Source organism: Perca flavescens, chromosome 12 (assembly GCF_004354835.1).
Source record: "Perca flavescens isolate YP-PL-M2 chromosome 12, PFLA_1.0, whole genome shotgun sequence".
Lineage (NCBI taxonomy): Eukaryota > Metazoa > Chordata > Actinopteri > Perciformes > Percidae > Perca > Perca flavescens.
Genome location: NC_041342.1, coordinates 490,037 through 511,274, shown reverse-complemented (window position 1 = coordinate 511,274; position 21,238 = coordinate 490,037). Strand labels below are relative to the sequence as shown.

Below are 21,238 nucleotides of genomic sequence, written 5' to 3'. Positions count from 1 at the left end.
TGATTTGTATCATTCATATTTCTATACCAGTGGTCTGAGGAGTTCCTAAATGCTTAACTGGATTGACTAGCAGAAAAACATATTTCTGCTATACCAAATTACAGTATGTTTAATTATTCATCCGTTCCTCCTATTGTAGCTTATTCCCCCAGTGGATTACTTGTTACTTTTATCATAACAAAATATTTGAATAAATCAAGGAAAACAATCACACTTTGGTTGAACTTGTCACAACCACGGCAAAACATACATTACTTTATTTTAAGGGAACTGTTCTACACCATCCCAATCCTGCATCTTTTATTACAGTTATAAAACACATCATCTCTTCTATTCAAATTCACAAATAGTGCAGTAGCATCTCCTACCTGATAGGTGGCAGTAGCATCGCTGCCAGTATCTGTTCCCAGATTGGTGAGCTTCTGTTTCAGCTTGTGGTGGGAGCGGTGGCGGAGGCAGTAGACCACGGTGGAGGCCAGCAGCACGCCGACGATGCACAGGATAGACACCACTGTGAGGACCAGGAACTTGGTGGACTCCGCCTGGCTGTACTTGGTGGGGATCTGGTTGATCTGGCTTCCCTGTGGCACACAGAAGAACAGATGAAAAGAGTTAATTACATGTTTCTATTATTATTCGTATCTGAGGTGAGTGGTTCCATGTGCTGCTCAACAGGTGGAGTGTGGTACTCTCACAGGCAAGATAAGAGTTTTGATTCATTCACCATGCTAGAAATGCTGTCTGTGCTTGTGATGTATAAACTGCAGGGTTTTACTAACTACATATCTAAAAGTATGCACACTTTCATTCCAGCCAAAAACTACAAAAGGTGATTTTATGTTTACAACAGTCCAAAAAACAAGTCACTGAAATCCTTAATTTGACAGTAATCTATCTGAATCACCTTAAAAGTGTCAATTGTTCTTGCTTGCAATGCCCCCCACCCCCCGAAAAAAAGGTTTGATTCTACATCAGTAGATGAAAGTAGTTATTTTCTTTTTTGGAAAGACATAAATATGCATATCACTGTGCTCGATGAAAAGTATAATCACAAGCGTTTGTTCCACCATCTGCACACAGGAGTGCATAGAATGCATAAACTATTAGGCAAAAAACCTGTTAAGCAAAGCATTCTGAGTGTGCCTCAACAGCTCAACACACATTGGAGGAATTTTCTACCATTGTGAACGGAGGTAACAGACATGCTGTCTTGAGCGAGTACCTTGCCAATTTCGATCTCGGCGGCACTTTAATCCAGCGCGTGAGAACCAGATCCTTCGGCAAACAACTGGAGATGAAAGATTTCTTTTCACCGGGTCTGCTGCTTAAGATAACACAATGGACACAAACTGTATGGTGAAAGTCTCTTGAGTGTGTAAGAACCACCACGGCAATAATTTGAGTGAGGGGAAGTAATTGTTATTGAAGCGCAGCTACCAACTGCTGCCTGCGTTTCATTTTCAGACACCAGCAAGCTCAAGATATTGGGCCGGTTACATTTTACCTGACTACTAAGAGTTAACAATTATAGCCAACATAATTCAGCCTTTATTACACACTGCATGATGATCTTGACAACAAAGAGCAATGCAAGAACCAAAAGAGAAGAACTACAAATTGCACTGTGATGATGACGAGGCCGGCAATTACTCAAATTATCAAAAGAAATCAATAGAAAAAAAGCTTTTTTTTAAACTAATTTCTGCTTGGGAACAAGTGTTTTTTTCACATCATTGCAGCACAGTAAAAAGGTACTGTAAATCCCCCACCCCCCTTTTTACTGGTACAAAAATGTAAGCACTTCCTATAGCTCATTATTAACTTGCCCTGATAGTAATTGTATGCTGCATATTAAACTTGTATGGTAGTATTTTTGTGCTAGAGAAATGTGTTCTGAGGTGCTCTCAACCTCAGAGAAAGGCAGCAGGCTCTTGTCTCGAGGGTAAAAAAAAAAAAAAGGGTGGGGGTGTTAAAAAAGAAATCCCTGTCCCTCGGTGGTAGAGGTCACAGAGATTAGGCGAGGTGCGGTGTGGTGAGTTAATGGAAAGGAGGCTTTGAAAGCGCTAGGGAGAAAGGGGGCAGCCTCCTGCCTGCCTGTCAACACAGAGAGAGACCCTGAAACCCTGGGAGGTGGGAAAAGGACCGCTCTACCCTGCACACGGATTGTTCTGGAATTCTTGTGAGGTTTCAGGGTGTGACCCCCCCACTACCAACACCACTCGATGATGCCCCCCCTTTTGCCACCCCACCCCCTATGATTTCATTCATTGCTGCCTCTGCATTCAGCACCTGATAAAGAGTGCCTGCAGAAAGACCCACAATGGGGGACAACAGTTGTCCGATGCTTTGTGGGGTGTCCAATTTGCTTGGGGAGCTCTAAGCCTTACTGTAAAAGCTGGTTGCATAGTAATGTGGTGGCCTTGAAAGGAAACAGTGGGCGTCTCTGACTGAGGCGCTGCACTAAAGACCAGTGCTCGGGAAAAATATAATAATAAAGCAGAACAAAAAATGTGAGAAATCCAGCTCTGGAGTACAGTACTTATAAAAGATTTATCTGCTAGTAACCGCAAGTTACTACTGAGGCTGTTCATAAATCAGTAATAATGCAGGGATTCTGTTTATGTTAGATGTGTATGGCTGCAGTTATGAATATTGCATTAGACATTCATAAAAGCTGATACAGTTACTCATAGTTTGTATTTTTAATGTTTCTTTCCATTAATGCAATCTTAATGTAAAAGATGGCAGCAGAAATATCAGCCATTAAAGAAGCATCATGAACAAAAGTAGCCTGTACGTGCTGTTGACTTGGCAAGGCCATCAATAATGCATTACTGCTGATTCCACATGCTTCCACTGCAATCATCTTTTTTTTTTTTTTTTTTTTTTTACCACGGATCAAATAACTTCATTTGTCATTTTACTCCCCAAGTCATCTTTGTTTTGTCAAATTAAGTTTCATGAAGAGGGATTGCATCTTGCTCGGCTAGTAATGGCCCATAATTCAAGGCTCTAACTGTAACAGCTCATCACGTCATCTTTCACGGGACAGATGCCGGCGTTTCCAATGCACTCCCCCCTACTAACACACTGATTCCACCTCCCCCCCGGTCTCTTTATCATGGCTGCCCAGCATGTCTGTCTATTGATTCAAACAAATGTAGCCTGACCCCACCTGCTTAATCAAGTTTGGTTGCAGTTGTTAGTAACAGTAGGGTAAGGGGCGGAAGGGTGTGTGTGTCGTTGAGTGTGTGAGAGAGAGTGAGAGAGAGAGAGAGAGAGAGAGAGAAAGAGAGAGACTTGGGGGTGTATGACTTGTTAGATCGCAGCTATGAAAAATTAGAAGCCATTTTGCTCGCGCTGCAGAGGCAGATAGCAGAAATCTTGCAATGATTGAAAATGTAATGTTTGCTCAGGATGGGAGGAGGAACATTCACACATGAGCCAATGCATGCAGTCATTACTGTGCAGAGGACAGTTGGAAACACTGAGCAAAGTGTTCAACACCTATTTCTGCATAACGATTGCGAGTGTCACCTACACATACACCCTGTTTCCGATAATAGGAGGTTATCTGCACAGCTCTGCAGCTATGAGGCCTTTCCTGACTCTCCCTCCTGTGGCTTCACACTTTTAATGAAATTACATTTGAGGGCTTGATGCAGAGAGCTGCAAACACAATGGAGAACTGCATTTCAAAAATGAAAGGAAATGTAACATTTGTGTTTTTGGTATGATTAAAGGAAAAAAGGAATAATCTAGGACTATAATCAGTAATAATAACAATAATAATGTTGTTTCTGTTCATTTTCTAGCTAAAACAAACACAGCCATAATTAAATAGTACTCCAGACATCAATCTGGATCATTCCTGACTCAGATGTCAATTGTCTTTAATCATACGATGCAGGAAAAACCTGTTTGTTTCTGGAGGAAAATCAGACGTTTCGGTTAAATCTATTTTCGGAAGGGGCTTAGGGGAGAAGGGTGTTCCTTTCATGCCTCCATCTCTATTGTCCATCTGCCCCAGCAAAAGCGATTGTACTTGCAAATTTTTCATTTCGCATAGGCAAACGTGATTTGACATACAGTGTGCAGCTCCTCCTGAGTATTTCTGAAAAGCATTAACATAGCCCGTCAAGGATGCTGGCTGGCTGGCTGGCGGTACACTCTGCTAGGTTCAGCCCTTTTCAGCATATCAGACACACTCCCTACAGAGAGACGGGCGTCTTTGAACAGGAGGGAAATAGAACAGAAACCCTCAAAAAGAGAGGGAAAAGAAGTGTATCATTACCGATTCTTTTTTTGGATATTTAATTCCTCTGGTGGATTTTTGATTCAATTTCTGGCTCCCCTTTGACCAGCTATATCCACTCTTATTAATGTATAGGTAGCATTCTAATTCATCTACTTACATTAATCTGCTTTGCAGCTCTTACTTCTGAAGAATATGTCTCTAAAATCATTAAAGACGTTTAAAAAAAAATAAATGTGGGTGTAGTTTCTTGGTATGTGGATTTGAGATGGAGGTTTGACGGTGGAGGGGTTAGGTCTTCTGGTTGGTGTGTGTGTGTGTGTGTCTGAGTGTATGTGAAGGGGGCTGTGGATTAGCCAGGCTCCCATAAACAAAAGGCAGATGGATTTGCACAGGTCTGGCTTATTCAGAATGGGTGAAAAAAGGTCAGAGGGAGAGCGGGAGAGCGGCGGCCGGCTATTGTTTTCCTCCATGACGACTGCTGCTGCTGCAGGAAACAAAGATCTGTCCCTCACCTCTGATTCATCCCGGGGCTTTGAAAAAGTTCAGCCAGGGTTTTAACAAAAGCTTTCAGCAAACAAGCACACAGAAAGCACACACACAGCTGCACATGTAATTAAGTAGATGTGTCTGTGTGTAAAATGCACACAGGTACACGCATTCTGATATGCAAATTGTTTTTTTTCAACTGATACACTTACACGATACACTTGTACACATTTGCATTTGATTTAACAGACACCCACACATACTCAAACACAGTATGCGCTTGCACTTGTGTGCACACTGCACCCACACAAATACATATAAGTGAGAGTCCTCACACCTATTTGTAAAAAGAAAATCCCAAAACATGCTACAAAATACCCACATTTATTTCACCGATATGGACTTTCATTTACAAATTTAACAGGACTATTAATTTCACTTTTTTATGTTTTTCATTCCCCTAATTTTTTTGCCAGACAAAACAGTGTAAATCAGTCTGTCCGTGATGTCACACATTGCATACAAATTAGGATACTCCTCCAAGTTGAATATCACATGCAACATTCAAAAATGGTCAATATGATTTCAATCCTAAACTCAATGCTCTCCAGCAGCAGGAGAAAAAGAAAAGAGTGGTGAATCCCATTAAAGTGAACGTTCTTCCAGCGTTACGGTGAGATGCAGCTGCATGAAGCCCGGGGAGCAGGGCGCGCCCCCAATCACTGTTTGAACTCCACAGATACTCCCACTGCCCGCTCACCTCACACATTTTACTTTTGCCTGGGACTTGTCAATTTTTAAAATATATTGAAGCATTTTGACACAAAATAGGCTAAATGAATATGGCTGTAACAAATTATAATTCTATCTAATTATAATCTAATAAAAGGAACTGTGCGTAAAGTGTGTAGAACGCACTCCTCAATCCAACAGAGGAATGAAGGAAGAGAAAAGCGACAGCAGGAAAGACTCATCTTCTTTGACATTTTTATAATGATTTCGGGATGAATGGCAGCAGGGAAAGTCAACAGCAGAAGGTTAAAGGAAAACTAGACCACATAAGCATGCAGAACAACAATTAAATCCTACCAAAAATCCATGGTGAGGTAATGCAACGGACACCTCATCCTGCGTCTATTTCCCATTCCTGGTCGGCTGCACCGACACCACCGACTCAGAGACAGCACCACGCCGGCGGCCGAGGAGGAGGAGGAGGAGAGAGTGAGTGGGAGAGAGAGGGAGTTTCATCACCTCCCATCCTACGCTTTCTCTCCTTTGAAAAAAAGAAAGTTTCCCAGCTTCCTCTGCACCTCCTCCTTCCTTTTTTCTGCCATTCGCATCTCATCCGTTGCAAAAAAAGGAAAAGATGCACCATCAGATTTCTCTACAGTCTTTTCCTTGATGCTCAGAGAGGGGAGGGGTGAGAGGAGCAGCAGCCTCCAACACTTCCACAGACAGAGAGAGACTACAAAGTGCACTGTGGGGCTCCTCCTTATATTCCTCCCATCCCTCCCTCCATTCCCTGCCTGTCTACAGCACATGTCACCTCCCCTCGTTGCCATGGCGATGGCTCCACATGTTGCCGACAGGAGGAAGAAGAGGAGGTGAGGACAAGAGAGGAAAGGCAGGGGGAGGAAGAGGGAGGAGAGAGGAAAGGAGTGCATGGAAGGAAAGAGGCGAAAAAGGAAAGGAATAAGGAGAGGTAGAGCGAATTGAAAAGGGGCAGAAGGAAAAGGTTGGGAGGAAAAGAAGAGAGGAAAGTAGTAAAGAGGAGAGGAGAAAGGGGAGCGGTGTGGCAAAAACATCCCTCTCCACAACTCATTCACACTTAGGCTGAGCAGTAAAATCTTGTTTTCCTTCAAACACATTCAAATCATTTTGTCAGTGTGGCGAGAATCACATTCTGGAAACTAGTGGCAATATCTTCAGGCAGATCAGTCGTCTGCTGCCAACCAACTGCTGCTCGATACAAGCAGACTTATCTCCACGGGCACTGCAGTGTTTTCTTCTACAACTTGACTTTAATAAGACTGTAAGACTATTTGGGACTGGGCTTTGTCAAGAAGATGTTTTGCATAGTTAGAAAACTCAGGCTGATATCAAGAGCTGTCAAGAGCTGTGAAAGGATACGAGCAGCCAGTCCATCCAGTCATCATTGGACAATAATCATCTACATTAACAATTTAATCAATTCTATTTAAAAAAAAATGCACAATTTCAAGGTGAAAAATGTGAATTCCACTCACGACGAATACAAATACGATCCTACCTATTCAGATTTGAGCTTATCACTAAAACAATATGTCAGCTAACAAGTAACAAGACATTACAGTACAGAAATGTTGAAAATATGTTTTAGCTAATTTGGAAAAAGTGTCGCCATTATATAGTCCATCAGAGGGCACAGACAAGGCTATTTTTTTAACTGTAAAACATCCTACTCAGCACATAGCGTGGTGGTAGAAAAATATTAACAACAAACGTCTATTTTAATCTTAAATACTCAATGCTATTGGCCTAAAAAAAACAGTATTGGCTGCAAAAATGAAAATGTATCTTTATGTCCGCTAATGAAAGTAGGGGAAACGTATTTGGCGGGGAAAAACAAATTCTCCCTGAATAGATAGTAAACTAAGCTGTTGAACTATTCGCTTACACCTGCACACCAACAAAACATGTAAGCAAGAAGTGTGGAAAAATGATTGCACCAAAAATAGTAATGGAGACTTACTTCACTCTCATTGGACAACAATTGCATAGTTTAAAAGGAGCTTTTAATTTCCTGAAATATTGTGCAATAAATACTGTAACCTGGTGATTACAGTCAAAACAGGAAATACATGCTCAGATACACATACGGATGGATTTAGATCTCCCCATCTACTCTATCCATCTCTGTATCAATCCTAATCTTCTTCTACAAAGAGAGAGTGCAGTTGGCAGTAACAGTTTGTGCTGTTACTAAGAAAGGTGACCACACACACACACGCACGCACGCACCCACGCACATGCACGCACGCACACACACACACACGCAGGCCTAATCAACAAATAGGGCTAATGAGTTATAAGCTGCGGAGAGTGAAGGAGGCGCTAAGACCAGTGGAGGATGAACAGCTGCAGCAAACATGGGAGGAGTGTTAGAGCATCAAAGCTTTGGTTATTCTCGCTGGTGACACCGTGGCACCGTCCTCCGTAGATGGCGCGCGCTACAAAAAATGCACAGAAAAGCACTATTCTTTGCAGTAGGGGGCATACAAACAAAATAATCTCTGAATAAGCAAGAAGTAGTAGAGTAGTAGAGTAAAGTAAAGCAGGCTGCCTGGCTGGGGCGGATCTACAGGGGGTTTGCTGGGCCCCCAGCTGCCCCTCTAACTTTGTTGTTCCCAAAACTGTACTTGTAAAAACAAACTGCCACTATGTCCACAAGCTTCTCAAAACATTGAAACAACCAATAAATATATAATGATAAATATTAACTGTAAATACATTTTAGCCCCTCAAATACTTAGCTACGTCCCTGCATCAAACGTGCAGAGCAGTGTTCACACACAGCGAGTCTGCGAGTCTGTGTGGGGGCCCTGCATCCCGGCAAAGACGGGAGCAACTGAGCTCACATATCACAGCAATAAGGCTGCACAAATTAAACCAGGTGACATCCTTTACTGTCAAACTGGGAAAACAACAAATACAATGGGATTAAGAAGGCTAGTCTAAACATTACTGTTGTCTGCATGTAATAAATCTCTCCTGATGTTATGTTTGTTAGGCTACTTATTAGCTACAGGGCCCTACAGTGTAATGCAATACAAGGCTAACCTGCCTAAAAGTGGGAATATTGCCAGTGTTTTTTCACAAAAACAAATTCTGAGTAGTGCACAGGAGGCTGTAGATTCAGAGAGAGGGACAGAGGCAGGGAGTGATCAGGAGGAGACAGATGAAGATGACAGGGAGGAAAATGGTAGACCTGCAATGCCTCCTGGACCATATGGTATGTTTTAATCCTTCCATATAAATTGCAGTACAGTAGCATAACATGTCATACAAACCAGTCTCATGGCAGTTTGTGAAATGGTCACGTTGTGAAATCGTTTTTTTCGTGGTGGCCTGCACGATAATGTAAACTAATATATTTAAATGGGAAGCATATATCGTGATCACAGCACAAATACGGTAGCGAGTAGTATGAAATGCCGAAAATCTGCGTAAGGAGGTTGGTTGGGGGGGTGGATGGGTCAAACAATTCAGGACTTTCACCCCGGAGGCCGGGGATCGCGTCCTGCATGTGGCGTTTTGTTTCCCCGTTAACCGCCCCGTTATTGTCACGCGTTCCCCGCGGCCGTGTCCCGGGGTCTCTATCATAGATTTTGTTTGATCATAATTACTGATAAAATAAGACTTCACGACATGAGGGAAATAATCTAATTAATCTAATCTAATCTAATTGCAATTATTTTGACTGAAATTGTGATTGCGATATGATTCACATATTGGAGGGAATGATCATGTCATTGAAAAATGTTAAAATTAAAATGATTATAGTGTGATTTTTGCGAGAATCTGTACCAAACTAAAAAACATTTTTCATTAGTCTGTAGGATAGGATTTGGAGGCTGGGATGTCTCTGCAGCACCACAATTCAGAATGGTTTGACACATATGCCTTTAACAAATATTGCACCAAATAATACTTATAATAATAATTTGCCATACAAGCCATTTACATATAGGGCTTCCTGTGTACCGTCTTCCTACGCCACCCTGCCAAGACTTCTCGCCACCCCTTTGCCACCCCATGTTAAATTATATTTATATTATACAGTATATTACTTACATATTTAAGGCTGTTTGACTCTCTGTGGTCTGTACATGAAGAATCACACAGATGTTTCCAGAGGTGAACCTGCTTGGCCAGTCTTCGCAGCACAGCGCGCACCGAGGTACCAAAATTCTGAGGTGCACAACCACACGCTGCGATAACGCAGTGACAGCTGTGGTGACTTAATGGCTCTCACACCTCGCGGCGGGAACACCACAACAATCATAAACCATGACAGGAAGGTCTGTGTGCGTGTGTGTGTGTGTGTGTGTGTTTGTGTGTGTATTTATGTTTTTTGTTTATAATGCAAAGAGACATTGCATGCATGGATCGTGCATGGATATACATATAATAATATACATATAATAATAGTGAGTCTGCAAGTGTGTGTTTAGCACATGTGTATTGGGTTGTGTGTGTGTGTCAGTCTGTTTAAAAGAGAGCGTACGTCTCCCATCGTAGCACTGTGTGCAGTTTGGCTTAGAAAAGAAAGTGAGGGGGCAAAAGATGCTGCCTAATGCAGATGACAAGGACCTTGTGTGTGTCTGTGTGTGTTGATGGGGGGGCTCTTTAGTTTATCTTTCTATTCAACCCCCCCCCATGCCCTCCAACTCACAGACACCCCCACACCTCCTTTTGTCCCCTTTGGCGACAGCTGGAGGTGGCAGGCAATGAGGACCCTGCTCTGCTATGTGTATGTGTGTGTGGAGGGGGGGGCAGTTTCTTTCAGTTTGTATCCCCCACTCCCCCCCCTTAATACTACTCTAGACCCCCACCTATCCGATTCTCAATGCTCTGAACACAAGCTAACTGAAGTGGAAGAGAGAGAGTTGAGGGAGCTTTGGGCGCCAATATTTCATTTCCTTTCCCTTTTAGCAGCAAGAAAATCGCTTCCCGTCAGGCTTTTATTCTCTACAGCTACACCCCAAACACACACACACACACACACACACACACACACACCACCGCCACCTCCCACCTTTACCTGCTCATACTCATTCTGTCTGCATTACAGTTAAAACAACATCTTATGATAGAGAAGGTATAACCACATTATTCACACACAGTCACAGCCTCAGTAGAAACGTGTTGACTCTCTGAACTCTTAATCAGATTAATGCTAATCGAAGTTCAACATACTGCGCTTCAGGTACATTTAGGTATTGATTCATTACGCATATACATTATTCCTTAGTATAAACGTGTAACTATGGAAAATACTGATTTGATTGGCCTGAGGTGCCTGTAGAAACCATATAACAGAACAGTTTATAGTAGCACCATACAGTACTGTACTAGTAAAACAATAATCAATATTTCAGTGGATATAATAATTATGTGTAATGAAAAATACTATTTTAAGCAGCAGAAGGCAAAGCCCAGCACCAAACATCAAACAGATGAAGTTTGTGAACATAGTGGAGCATATATCAGTTAAAGAGCCTGATTATTGTCCTCAGGAGATGGTGGAGACCTATTCTTGCAATGCTAGACCGATCTCCACTGTGCTGTGTCAGCGCTGGAGTATGGTCATGGTATCATTCTGTTTTAGGGGGAAAAAAACATGAATGTAAAAATAAGAATAAAAAAACTGGATACAGTGTTTGAGGCAGAGCCCTGTTCATTCCTATTAGATTTGCTCAGTGGTGCATGAAGCCAAAAAAGGAAAAGGGATGATCGGCACTGCTTCTGCACTGTGTGGCCCATAGAGCAGGCGCACCAGAGACCTGAACTGGCCGAGCCAGCCAATACTGGTTTAGCACTCCACTAACTTGAATGGGGATCAAATGATTTCATGGTGTGGCTCTTCTAGACTTTCCAAATGTTATCAGACCAATAATCAAATTCTGATAGTTCAACTAGTCATTTTGCGGGGGAAGTGATGCTCAAACAAATGTATCCACTGTTTTACAGACGTCTCTTTCGTCATGTAAGTCTATGGGAAATGTCTTTGTGGCCCACAGGGCATCGCTGATGGACACAGAAATTGCAATTCCACCTTCTGGCCACTACGACACTTTGGCTTCAAAGCCCGGTGCAATTCCTGGGGGCCTGTCTTGCTTGTATTTCTTTAAACCAATAACAATCGTCTTGCGCGCCGCTAAGCCCAGGATGCGCTCCAATGCCCTTGCAAAATAGATAGCGGAAAGGGAGAATAATTCTGTCTGAAATAGGCGACCAATGACAAGCTTTTACCAACAGTCTACATCCAGGCAGTCAGACTATGTGAAGACCAAACCAAAGCTAAGAGGAGAATGAATACTGGACTTAAATTAATCAGGTTAACAGTTCAACTAAATCACTTTTCGGCAATTGCATCCCAACATTGTTTGCATCTGCCACACCATGACACACCTTGTCAAGGGCTATTTTTCTGCAGCATTTGTGAAGTTAAACCTAGAATCATTGGGTACATTTTACAAAGCGGCATGAAGCATGAGCGACAGTGAAGTCCTTGATACGGGAAAATCCTGAAAGTGCATAAATGAGAGACCGTAGTAAATCACTCCTTTAATTTACTTTTGTGAACAAGGTCTTTACATGAACACTGAGCTACATTGTATTTGCTAAACACCTCCACACAACGCACCTAACAAGGCCACAGTCACGCACATATAGAGTTATCAATGGTGCTGGCGTACATGAAACGTAGTATAACGTATAACCTTGTTATATGTACAAGAGGCCAGTGGAGGAGCACATGTACTGTGGGAGATTTGTACCACACTTTACAAAGATCTGACAGCAATAGATTTGTCTAAATGGAGCATTGTGCTCATGGTGAATAGTCTCCCTACATGTTCAAGTTCAACTGTTAGCAGAATCTCTTATGTTGGTTTATATTGCTCCTGCCCTGATCCTCTGTAACACTGGGACAGTGAGATTGTATAAGGATGTCTTACTCTATAGCTGCAAATATAATATTTGTAGCTTAAAGGGATACTTCACTTCAGCTTTGTATCAGTAGAAACCCGGTATTATTTTCAAATTACCGTGCTTCCCTTCCTCATGTTCCCCTGAAACTAGCTTTCTCTGTATTGTGGGTCTGGAAAAAAGCCTCTGATGATGCAAAAATCGTCATTTAGCGTCATCGGAGGCATTCTTTGGGCGGGTCTTGGCGTAGCCATAGTGGGATTCGTAATTTTGCTCTGTCGCCAGGTAAGACTAGTGGAGGTGGGCTGTGTTAACATGGACTGGTGCTTGTATCCAACTAAGTGCTAACTGCTGGTGGAGTTTGCAACTGTTAAATACCGACCATTCTACATTCCACGCAAATTTACGGCTGTGTTTAAACGCGGTGTTTACAGCCCACCAAGCGCTAATGCTAGAATGCGTTAGCTGAACGGAGCCGATAATGTGTGCACTAAATGTAGCCTGTTTCGTATGTCGTTTTTATATAATGTCATTTTTATATATTTTAAATGTGTAACACCACTTGAGCCACGGCGAAATGTTGTTTCGTGTATATGGTTGAAATGACAATAAAACACACTTGAGTTGAGTTGACCGTCTCACTGTCTGTCTGTCTGTCTGTCTGTCTGTCTGTCTGTCTGTAAACAGTAGGTGTGGCTTGGGAGTGGACTCGTAAAGCAGCAAAGCAAGTGCATTCTGGGATTTGGTGTCTTTCATTCACATGAGCCAAAAACACATTTTCTGGCTTTTCTCGGCCTAGAAGGCACCAATTCCTAAAAAAATGTCACATTTATACTACATAAGTAATATTCAAAAAATATTCATCTTTCCAACTGTGAAATATCCCTTTAATGGGTAGAGCAAGGCACTAATAGTTTTGTGGTTGGGGGTTTCATTCCTTGTGTTGCTCAATGATGACGAAGGAAATCAAGAACCGATTATGTGACCAATATGTTTTAACATTTGTAGGCTACAAATGCCATACAATTATTACAAATAAACAAAATTACAAGATTATCAGTGTTCGTAGAATATTTAATGGTATCCTTAGAGAGAGCTACAGTACAAACACAGATCCTGTCCCTCATACAGTATGTAAAGCTAAATGACTTGAAAAACGGATGTGTATAGAGAAACTGTTTAGTATTTGCTTAATATTTAACAACTTATCAAATTACTGTATCTATCCACTACCAATCCACGATATATTTGCATTATGGCAGATAAAACGTATTTCAATCAGTATTGGGCGACTTTTGATTAAACATCAAAAGAATGCTATTTGCTTTCTTTAGTGAAAATTAGACCAAAACAGCTTTTTAATGGTGCTGCAGGTAATCAGGCAAAACTAAATGTATTTAACATAAAAAAGCAATGCACTTACATTACCAAGGTTGGGTCTTGAATTCCTGCTGTGAATAAGAGCTACTGTAAAGCAATTTTAATTCACCACCATTTTATCTTCCCTCATTATTTGACGATATGTTGTTTTAACATGATTTAGATGGTGGTCGAGACAACTGACACGAGTAATAGGAATGCAAAAATCTTGTACTAAAGAGTCACGTCATAGGCCAGTCTGTTAGTTTTCATTGATCGCCTGTGGGTGTACAACATATGATATGTAATGTGCAAGGCTGATACCTGCACAGTGCTGTTCATATTTGTTTGCAGTAATCAGACTCATGTCTCATTACCTCTGAAATTAGTAATTTGTTTAATCTAAAGTCTACCTTTAACATCTTCAAGGTGGTCCCAAGTAACATTAGAGAAATAAAGTTTGTAGAGATTTCCAGGAATCATTGCTGTAAATAATATTTTCTTTTCCAATAAGTTTCCATGGTCTACTTAAGTGCGTTCATCAGTTTTGATATGTAATAGATTAAGATTGATAGTGACCATAAAGTTGTCTTCTTTGCATGACTCTGCTCGATTTTATTTTCTGCTATCACTTGATGTCCCACAGAACACCCAGAGTGACAAAGTCTCTGCTGTTATTAACTATGGATGAACAGAGGGTTTTAGACCTCCTCATAATGAGCTCAGAAAACATCAATCATCTCAAAACCCTAAAAACAGACGTGTCTGCCTCTTTGTCTGACGGCTTCATAGCGACATGGACATAAACTCCGCTGTCAGCTCTGTCAGATGGAAGCGACATCAGAGGCCGTCATTGGCCATTGCCTGGATACCCGCAAACAACTTGTTTGATATTCAAACGGTCACCGATGGATACAAAATGAAAGCCTCTCTCTCTTGTTTTTCACCAAAACGATAGCTCATTCAGCTCAGAACCACCATACTGATGGCCTTTGTGCGTTGCAACATATTTTGGATTCTTGTGGCCCACCGTCCTGCCCCCGCTCGCCTTGTCTTTAGGGATGACACCCAAGACAAAAGAGCCATCATTCGCATGATATGGTAGCCCCTCGGCCCTGACGCTCCCTGAGACATAAATCTTTAACATACAGTTAGTGAGCATAACATCTGGGCTGAGTGACAAACGGACTGTGACTGTGACAGGGTGTTTCATACAGTTACTTATTATAACGGACAAACTGCAACGGAAAGTCTGCAGAGCTAATTGGACGGTATAAAACTGTCCAGAAGTAAATATCAAATTATCTCAAAACTATGAGGTGCTTTACTTTCTGCTTTTACTTCAGTACACTACATTTTAGAGAAAGATATTGTACTTTTCCCTGAGAAAGAAGGAGCCTTTTGCACACCATCGCTTGGAACTGCAACATGAAAGTATAACTGATGTTCTCCATTATTTATGGCAAAGGTAATAAACATGGGCTGAGAGTACAGTAACTAAAATCTGGTTTATTTTTTCCTGACTAGTGTACCGTTTAACCCATCACATTTATCCAGTGGCTGGAGTCGCTGGTGACTTAAACATGAGATAATATCACTACTATTTTCTTTGTTTTAATTCTTCCTTCCTTACCCTTCTTTCTTCTTTCCATATTTGATTGTCTGTGTCAGTCCTTTTTAATGGTTTGGTTTATTGACAACATTCTAATATATCTATAAAATACAACATATCACAATTTGTCAGGGATACAAGGATAAAGTCCTAAACATATTTCCGTCATTGTTCCTGGTTTTGTTCTTCCTTTTCCTTCTCTAAACATAAATTCCTACTTCCTCTCATTCTTTCAGCTCCTCCATTTTTCTTTTCCTTCTTAAACCCATTTGAAGACATAAAACTCTCAAAACTGTCAATGAATCACCAGAGTAAAACTACACTCAATACTTTTTTTTGAATCGCTGAGAACATTTTACTGCTAATATTTAAATGCTGGAATATTACTTGTAGTAGAGTATTTTCACTAGTGATATTGCTAATAAATGAAAGAACACTTGTTCCACTATGGAGTCTGGGTGTCTCAAAGGAGCTCACTTGTACATGGAAACACATCACACACAAGAGATGCTCACAAGTCTTTGAGCTAGAGTCCAAGTCAAGTCTCAAGTCTCTGGTGGTTTTAATGAGTGTTGTATCACCAGCTGTGTTCCATCCAGGCTGCTCAGAACACTGCATAGCTATAAGAAATTGAAAGCATGTAAAATGTTATTCTGTACAGTACAGACCAAATCGTGGGGTAGGCTACTCAAGGTATCAGGAAAATATTGCTAAAATGAATAAGCAACCTATTTTTCACTAAAGCAACGTTACTTGGCCAAATACCAAAAATGTATTCCTTAAAACCTGCTGGACAGAATCTTACCAAATTTGGTGCACAGACTCTGGGGGCAAGTATTAACCAAAATCCGAACATATTGATTGGTGCAAGTGGGTGTGGATTATTCATCATTATCTGCCATCTTATGCTTTTGCTAAATTTTTTCTATGAGCTGCATAAAGATAAAGAAATGAAACATGGTACCATAACTGGACATAATGTGGTAATGCTATATATATATATATATATATATATATATATATATATATATATATATATATATATATATATATATATATATATATATATATGTGTGGTACATGATATAGGATTACAATCAACCTAAGTTGATTATTCGAGGGGCCGCCCCCCTCACATTGTGAGTCCTACTTATGTCAAATTTGACTCACTCTTACAACTCAATAGACTCTACAACACAGCCTTTTGGACAATAAACGGCAACATTTTGAAATGTTTCCAGTATTGAGAGAAAAAGGGGTTAGAATCCTCAAATTTCTGCTTGTGGCTATATCTTTCTATATCTTTCTGTTGACTCACTTATATACACACACACACACACACACACACACACATACACTGTCTTGTACCTATAGCTAAGCTCACTTCACAAGCTGGAAAATGGCATGACAGCGGAGGCTGATGTAACTGTCTTCCCTCTGCAGTCAGATAGACGAGCATGAAACAATTCTCCTGACAGCCTCGACCAGAACTGCATCACTGCCAGCCGGTCGTCTGTAAGCTCCATTTCACCAGTCCAATCACACCCTGAGAGCGTAAAGGTACCATGGGCTAACTGTTGTCCCCTGTCTCGAATCTAAAACATCTACAAGAGTATCAATGGTTTAATGAGCAACTAAGGCATCTAACTAACCATTATTCTTAACTCTTACCACTTAAGTTTTACTTTCCTAAACTTAACCAGACCTTAGCCATAGAGGTGGAAGATCACTATGAATTGTTTTTCAAACATTCATTTTTGGGATGTTTTGGAAGACGCTGGCAAATTATCTATTTCGTCATTTTGGACTTCGATAAAGGGGTAAAGGGTGGCTACAGGTAGGGCTGCACGATTAATCTAATTGCAATCGCAATGTCACTCTGTGCGATTATATAACCTTACATTCCTCTGGCTTTTCCCTCACACAGCCGCTACGCTAACTCCTAAACCGATCACCGGCGGTCGCTCTCCTCGCTTCACCACTCACGCATTGACGTCACTCATCAGCACCTGCCGTTCTCGCTCTCACTAATGCCATTTATGGTGCTGTGTTTAATCAACGTTGAATCTGCCCTCTGAATTATGCTTCCCCATGGATGTATTAAGCGCTCCTCGTAACAACGTCACAAAAGATGACCAGTGACCAGTCAGTCTGTTTAGGCAGTAGAGCTTGTGTTGTGTATGGTCACGTATCAGAAGTGTAGAGGGTTTCAGAGCATGCAGACCTTAAAGGATGTACAAATTATATTTTGTAACTCAATCACTAGTTGGTATATTACACCCATCGTTTATAAGGGCAATTTATTAATTTAATAAGAATTTGTATTTTTGTATTGCACATTTTTGTTTATGTATTTCTTCTTATGCTTGTTTAACTCTGTGTGTTGGAGTTAAAAAATACGCATTTTAAAATTTTAGTAGCTTATTTTCTGCATTTTCCTTGATAATCAATGATACCATTATATCACAATCGCAGGATTTGTAAATCATAATATGACTTTTTCTCCACATCTTGCAGCCCTAGCTACAGGCTAGTCTTCATATACGATGCAATTGAATACATTTATAACCACTGTTGATTTGGGTGCCTGTCCTCACATGAACTGTTTCTACTGCAGATTAACCTCATTATTCCAGTGTGGCTATGTAAATGTGTGTAGTTATTTTGCAAAAAAGAAAATGTTACCATGTTGTCATGCTATTTACTCTAAAATCTATATTACATTATATAGTGGTAATGTACAGTATTTAATCAGATATTGTTGTAAAGAATAGAAATAACATCCCAGAGTGCACTCACAGAGCACTCACACAGATATTAATTTTGAGTCACTGGGCATGACAGCATCAAGGCAACAGACTTATTTCAACAACTCAATCTGACCAGTTCAGGGCTGAATGTGTCTGCCACCTGGCTGAGTAAGCAATGACATTTGCTTTTGTCTGGAAGCACAGAGAAATATTTTCTGTCTCCCTGCCTCCTCACACATCAAATGGAGACTTTTCTGTAGCAGAGGCAGGTTGCAGATATGGAGGGAGGGAAGGAGGGAGAGAAGGATGGATGGATCCCCCTCTACCATCACCTTTATCAGCCATCTTCGCCGCTGTGAGGAGGATGCCTCACAGCTCTGCAAAATAAATTGAGGGTTATTTTCTTATGAGATGCAGACTGAGGGGAAGGTGATAACAATGACTTTTCTCACATCATTAAAGTCGTTTTTACATCTGCTTGTGGGTCCCAGTGGATTGTTTTCTTCCCTCAGTGTGACAAATAAATATCTAATAGCTGTGCGGTGCTGCCACACAACTCTCACACGCCTGCAGCCAACATGGAGGGTTACTGTCACGGCAGTGGAGTGCTCTTACTGTAAGAAGTTTGCTTAAAAGAACATTTAGGACATTCAAAGAGGGTTCTTATCTGCAGTTCCCCAACATTGTATCATATTCATGTGTATCCTGTTCCATTTATAGGATCTTCTTCTGCCAACAGTCCGTCAAATATGACCATAATCTTTTCCTAACCTTGACCAATTAGCCACAATCTGACTATCCTGGGCTACATGAAAATCAGAGTTAGCCCTACTCCAGTCCAAAGAGTGAGGGTACTGCACTAAAAACACCACCCACTGTGGTTTAGCAAGCAAATGGATTGCTCAAATGGACAAGGAGAGAATATGTTACCATCTCTCCACCAGACTACTGACTATGATGTCCTCTTCATCAAATGAAGCTCAGCGCAAATTCTTTCAGGAAGACTTCTAATCACTGCAATCACCACTATCTCTCCCTAAATCTTTTCAGCTGTTAAGAGGTGTCACTCTTCAGTAAACCAATCGGAATTGGCCACAAATTCATGATCCAATCACAGCATGACATCCTGCTTTAAATGTCTCTCCTTGCTATCAGCTGGCTTCTCAGGCTAACGTGCAGCCCTCCTCCTCCCCTTGTTCCTCCGGGCGTCATCACCCACGGCAACCGGAGTCCCTTTCCGGCGGACGGGTCCTTCGTCCGGCCTCCTGGTTCCCTCGCCGCCATCACCAGTGTCTAGGCACCATCGGGGGGGAATATGTCTATTTCTCTACCCCTTTAAATATTTTAATGATGGAGTCTAATCCCCAAAGACTTTCTACATTTCATGTACATTTCATATTATGCTTATCTACAATAAATATTTGCATATCTGCAACGAAGTCTCTCCTGATTGAAATGTCCATAAAGTAGTATTCACCTTAAACTAGGATTAACAATTATCATATGTTTATTTGATTAGCTCTCATTATCTGCTGTTAATACATCCAACTGCAAACCAAATGTGTCAGAGTTACCCCCCAACACAAACCAGACAAACCTACAGATATCCTCATGCACAGAGCCTCCGAATGCAGCAACAATGTGTGTCAGTGTGAGTGTGCGTGTGTGTGAGACACTCTGCCCAGATTAGCTTGCTGAAATAGAGCAGCAGCGTTAGCATGCACCGCGCTTCAAAGCCGAGAAAAGGCAGTTGATCAAGGTGAATGCTACGGTTGTCGTCTCGGCTCTCCCTCACATTCAATCACCCGCACGTCTGCCTGCTGGCTGCCAGTGTGTGTGTGTGTGTGTGTGTGTGTGTGGGGGGTGATGGCATCTGTATGAGGGAGTATGTGCTAAACAAGTGCTAGTTTGTGTGTTCATACTGTATGTGCAAGGTTTAGGAGTTGATTAGAAAGTGTGTGTTAGGGGCGTATGGCTGTGAGCCTGAGTGTGTTTCCTATGTAGAGATATGTGTGTGTATGTGTGTGTGTGTGTGTGTGTGTGTGTGTGTGTGTGCGTGCGCATGCGTGCGTGTGTGTATGTACGTAGTGCATGTTTGCCTGCACAGATTTTCCTTTTCAACATTCAGCTCTGCCGCACTGAAATGTTCCTTAAAATTGGAAGGCTAATAGTGAAAGGGGAGCAGATCGGAAATTCTTTCAGGGAGCGTATGAGGGACTGATGTACATAAGAGCTGAAAGGAAGCGAAACCTTGAGGTTAAATGAGTTTATCGGTGTTTTAAGCCCCCAACGTCTCCTTCCAGGCAGCGCTGCCTGGAAGGCACTAGGATTAGGCAGTGGTTATGGTTATGGTTAAGGTTAGGTGCCTTGAAGTTGACGTCGCAGCGCTGCCTGGAAGGAGACGTTGGGGACTTAAAACACCATTGAGCGTTAAATAAGTCGCTACCAAACAAGACGGCTGTTCGTGGCTTTACACCAGCATTTGGTTAAAGAGATAGAGAGAGACAAAGACAGAGTGATAGTGGGAGGGAACTAGATGTGCAAAGCTTTGTTATCACGTACAACTAGGTCTTATTATTTTTCATTTTAAAAGAAACCCATACATCCTATTTAAGACCAAAATACCAAAGTATTACTAAAGACTGATATATCTTCTTCCTCTGTACCATAGAGCTCTATTGTCCAAAAATTAAACGCATCAAGCCAGACTGTTGCACTTGTTCCTGCATTACCTTTAACATGCACTATTTCCTCCAGCTGCTTCAGGAAATTAAACAGCCTTTTTCAAACAATTAATGCATGCATTTGTGAATTGTTTTTTTAGAGATTCAAGTCTTCAATAGGAACCAATGGGCTTGGGATAAGTGCCATACAGGGTAGGCATTCAGAAAGTATTAGCGTTGGTCTCTTTATCAAGTTTTTTGACAATAAGAAACCAGCCTTAACTTTAAAATGATTAGTTCACAGTAATTACACAAATGGGAAATGGTTTTTTAGTAGAAAGTACGTCCAATGAAAGTGTTCACAGTGAGAGATGAGGCCATTACCTTGGAAGGACATTTTCTTCAACAATGATGCTCA

General features: G+C 41.3%; 1 protein-coding gene across 4 annotated transcripts in view; it reads right to left on the bottom strand.

Moving 5' to 3' along the window:
- Positions 1–21,238, bottom strand: part of LOC114565842 (receptor-type tyrosine-protein phosphatase N2) — a 298,094-nt gene that overhangs the window by 55,292 nt on the left and 221,564 nt on the right. For all 4 annotated transcript variants that reach the window (XM_028594123.1, XM_028594124.1, XM_028594125.1 and 1 more), the window contains one exon: positions 369–581. In XM_028594123.1, the coding sequence (XP_028449924.1) occupies positions 369–581 (213 nt within the window). The remainder of the gene's footprint in view (positions 1–368; positions 582–21,238) is intronic.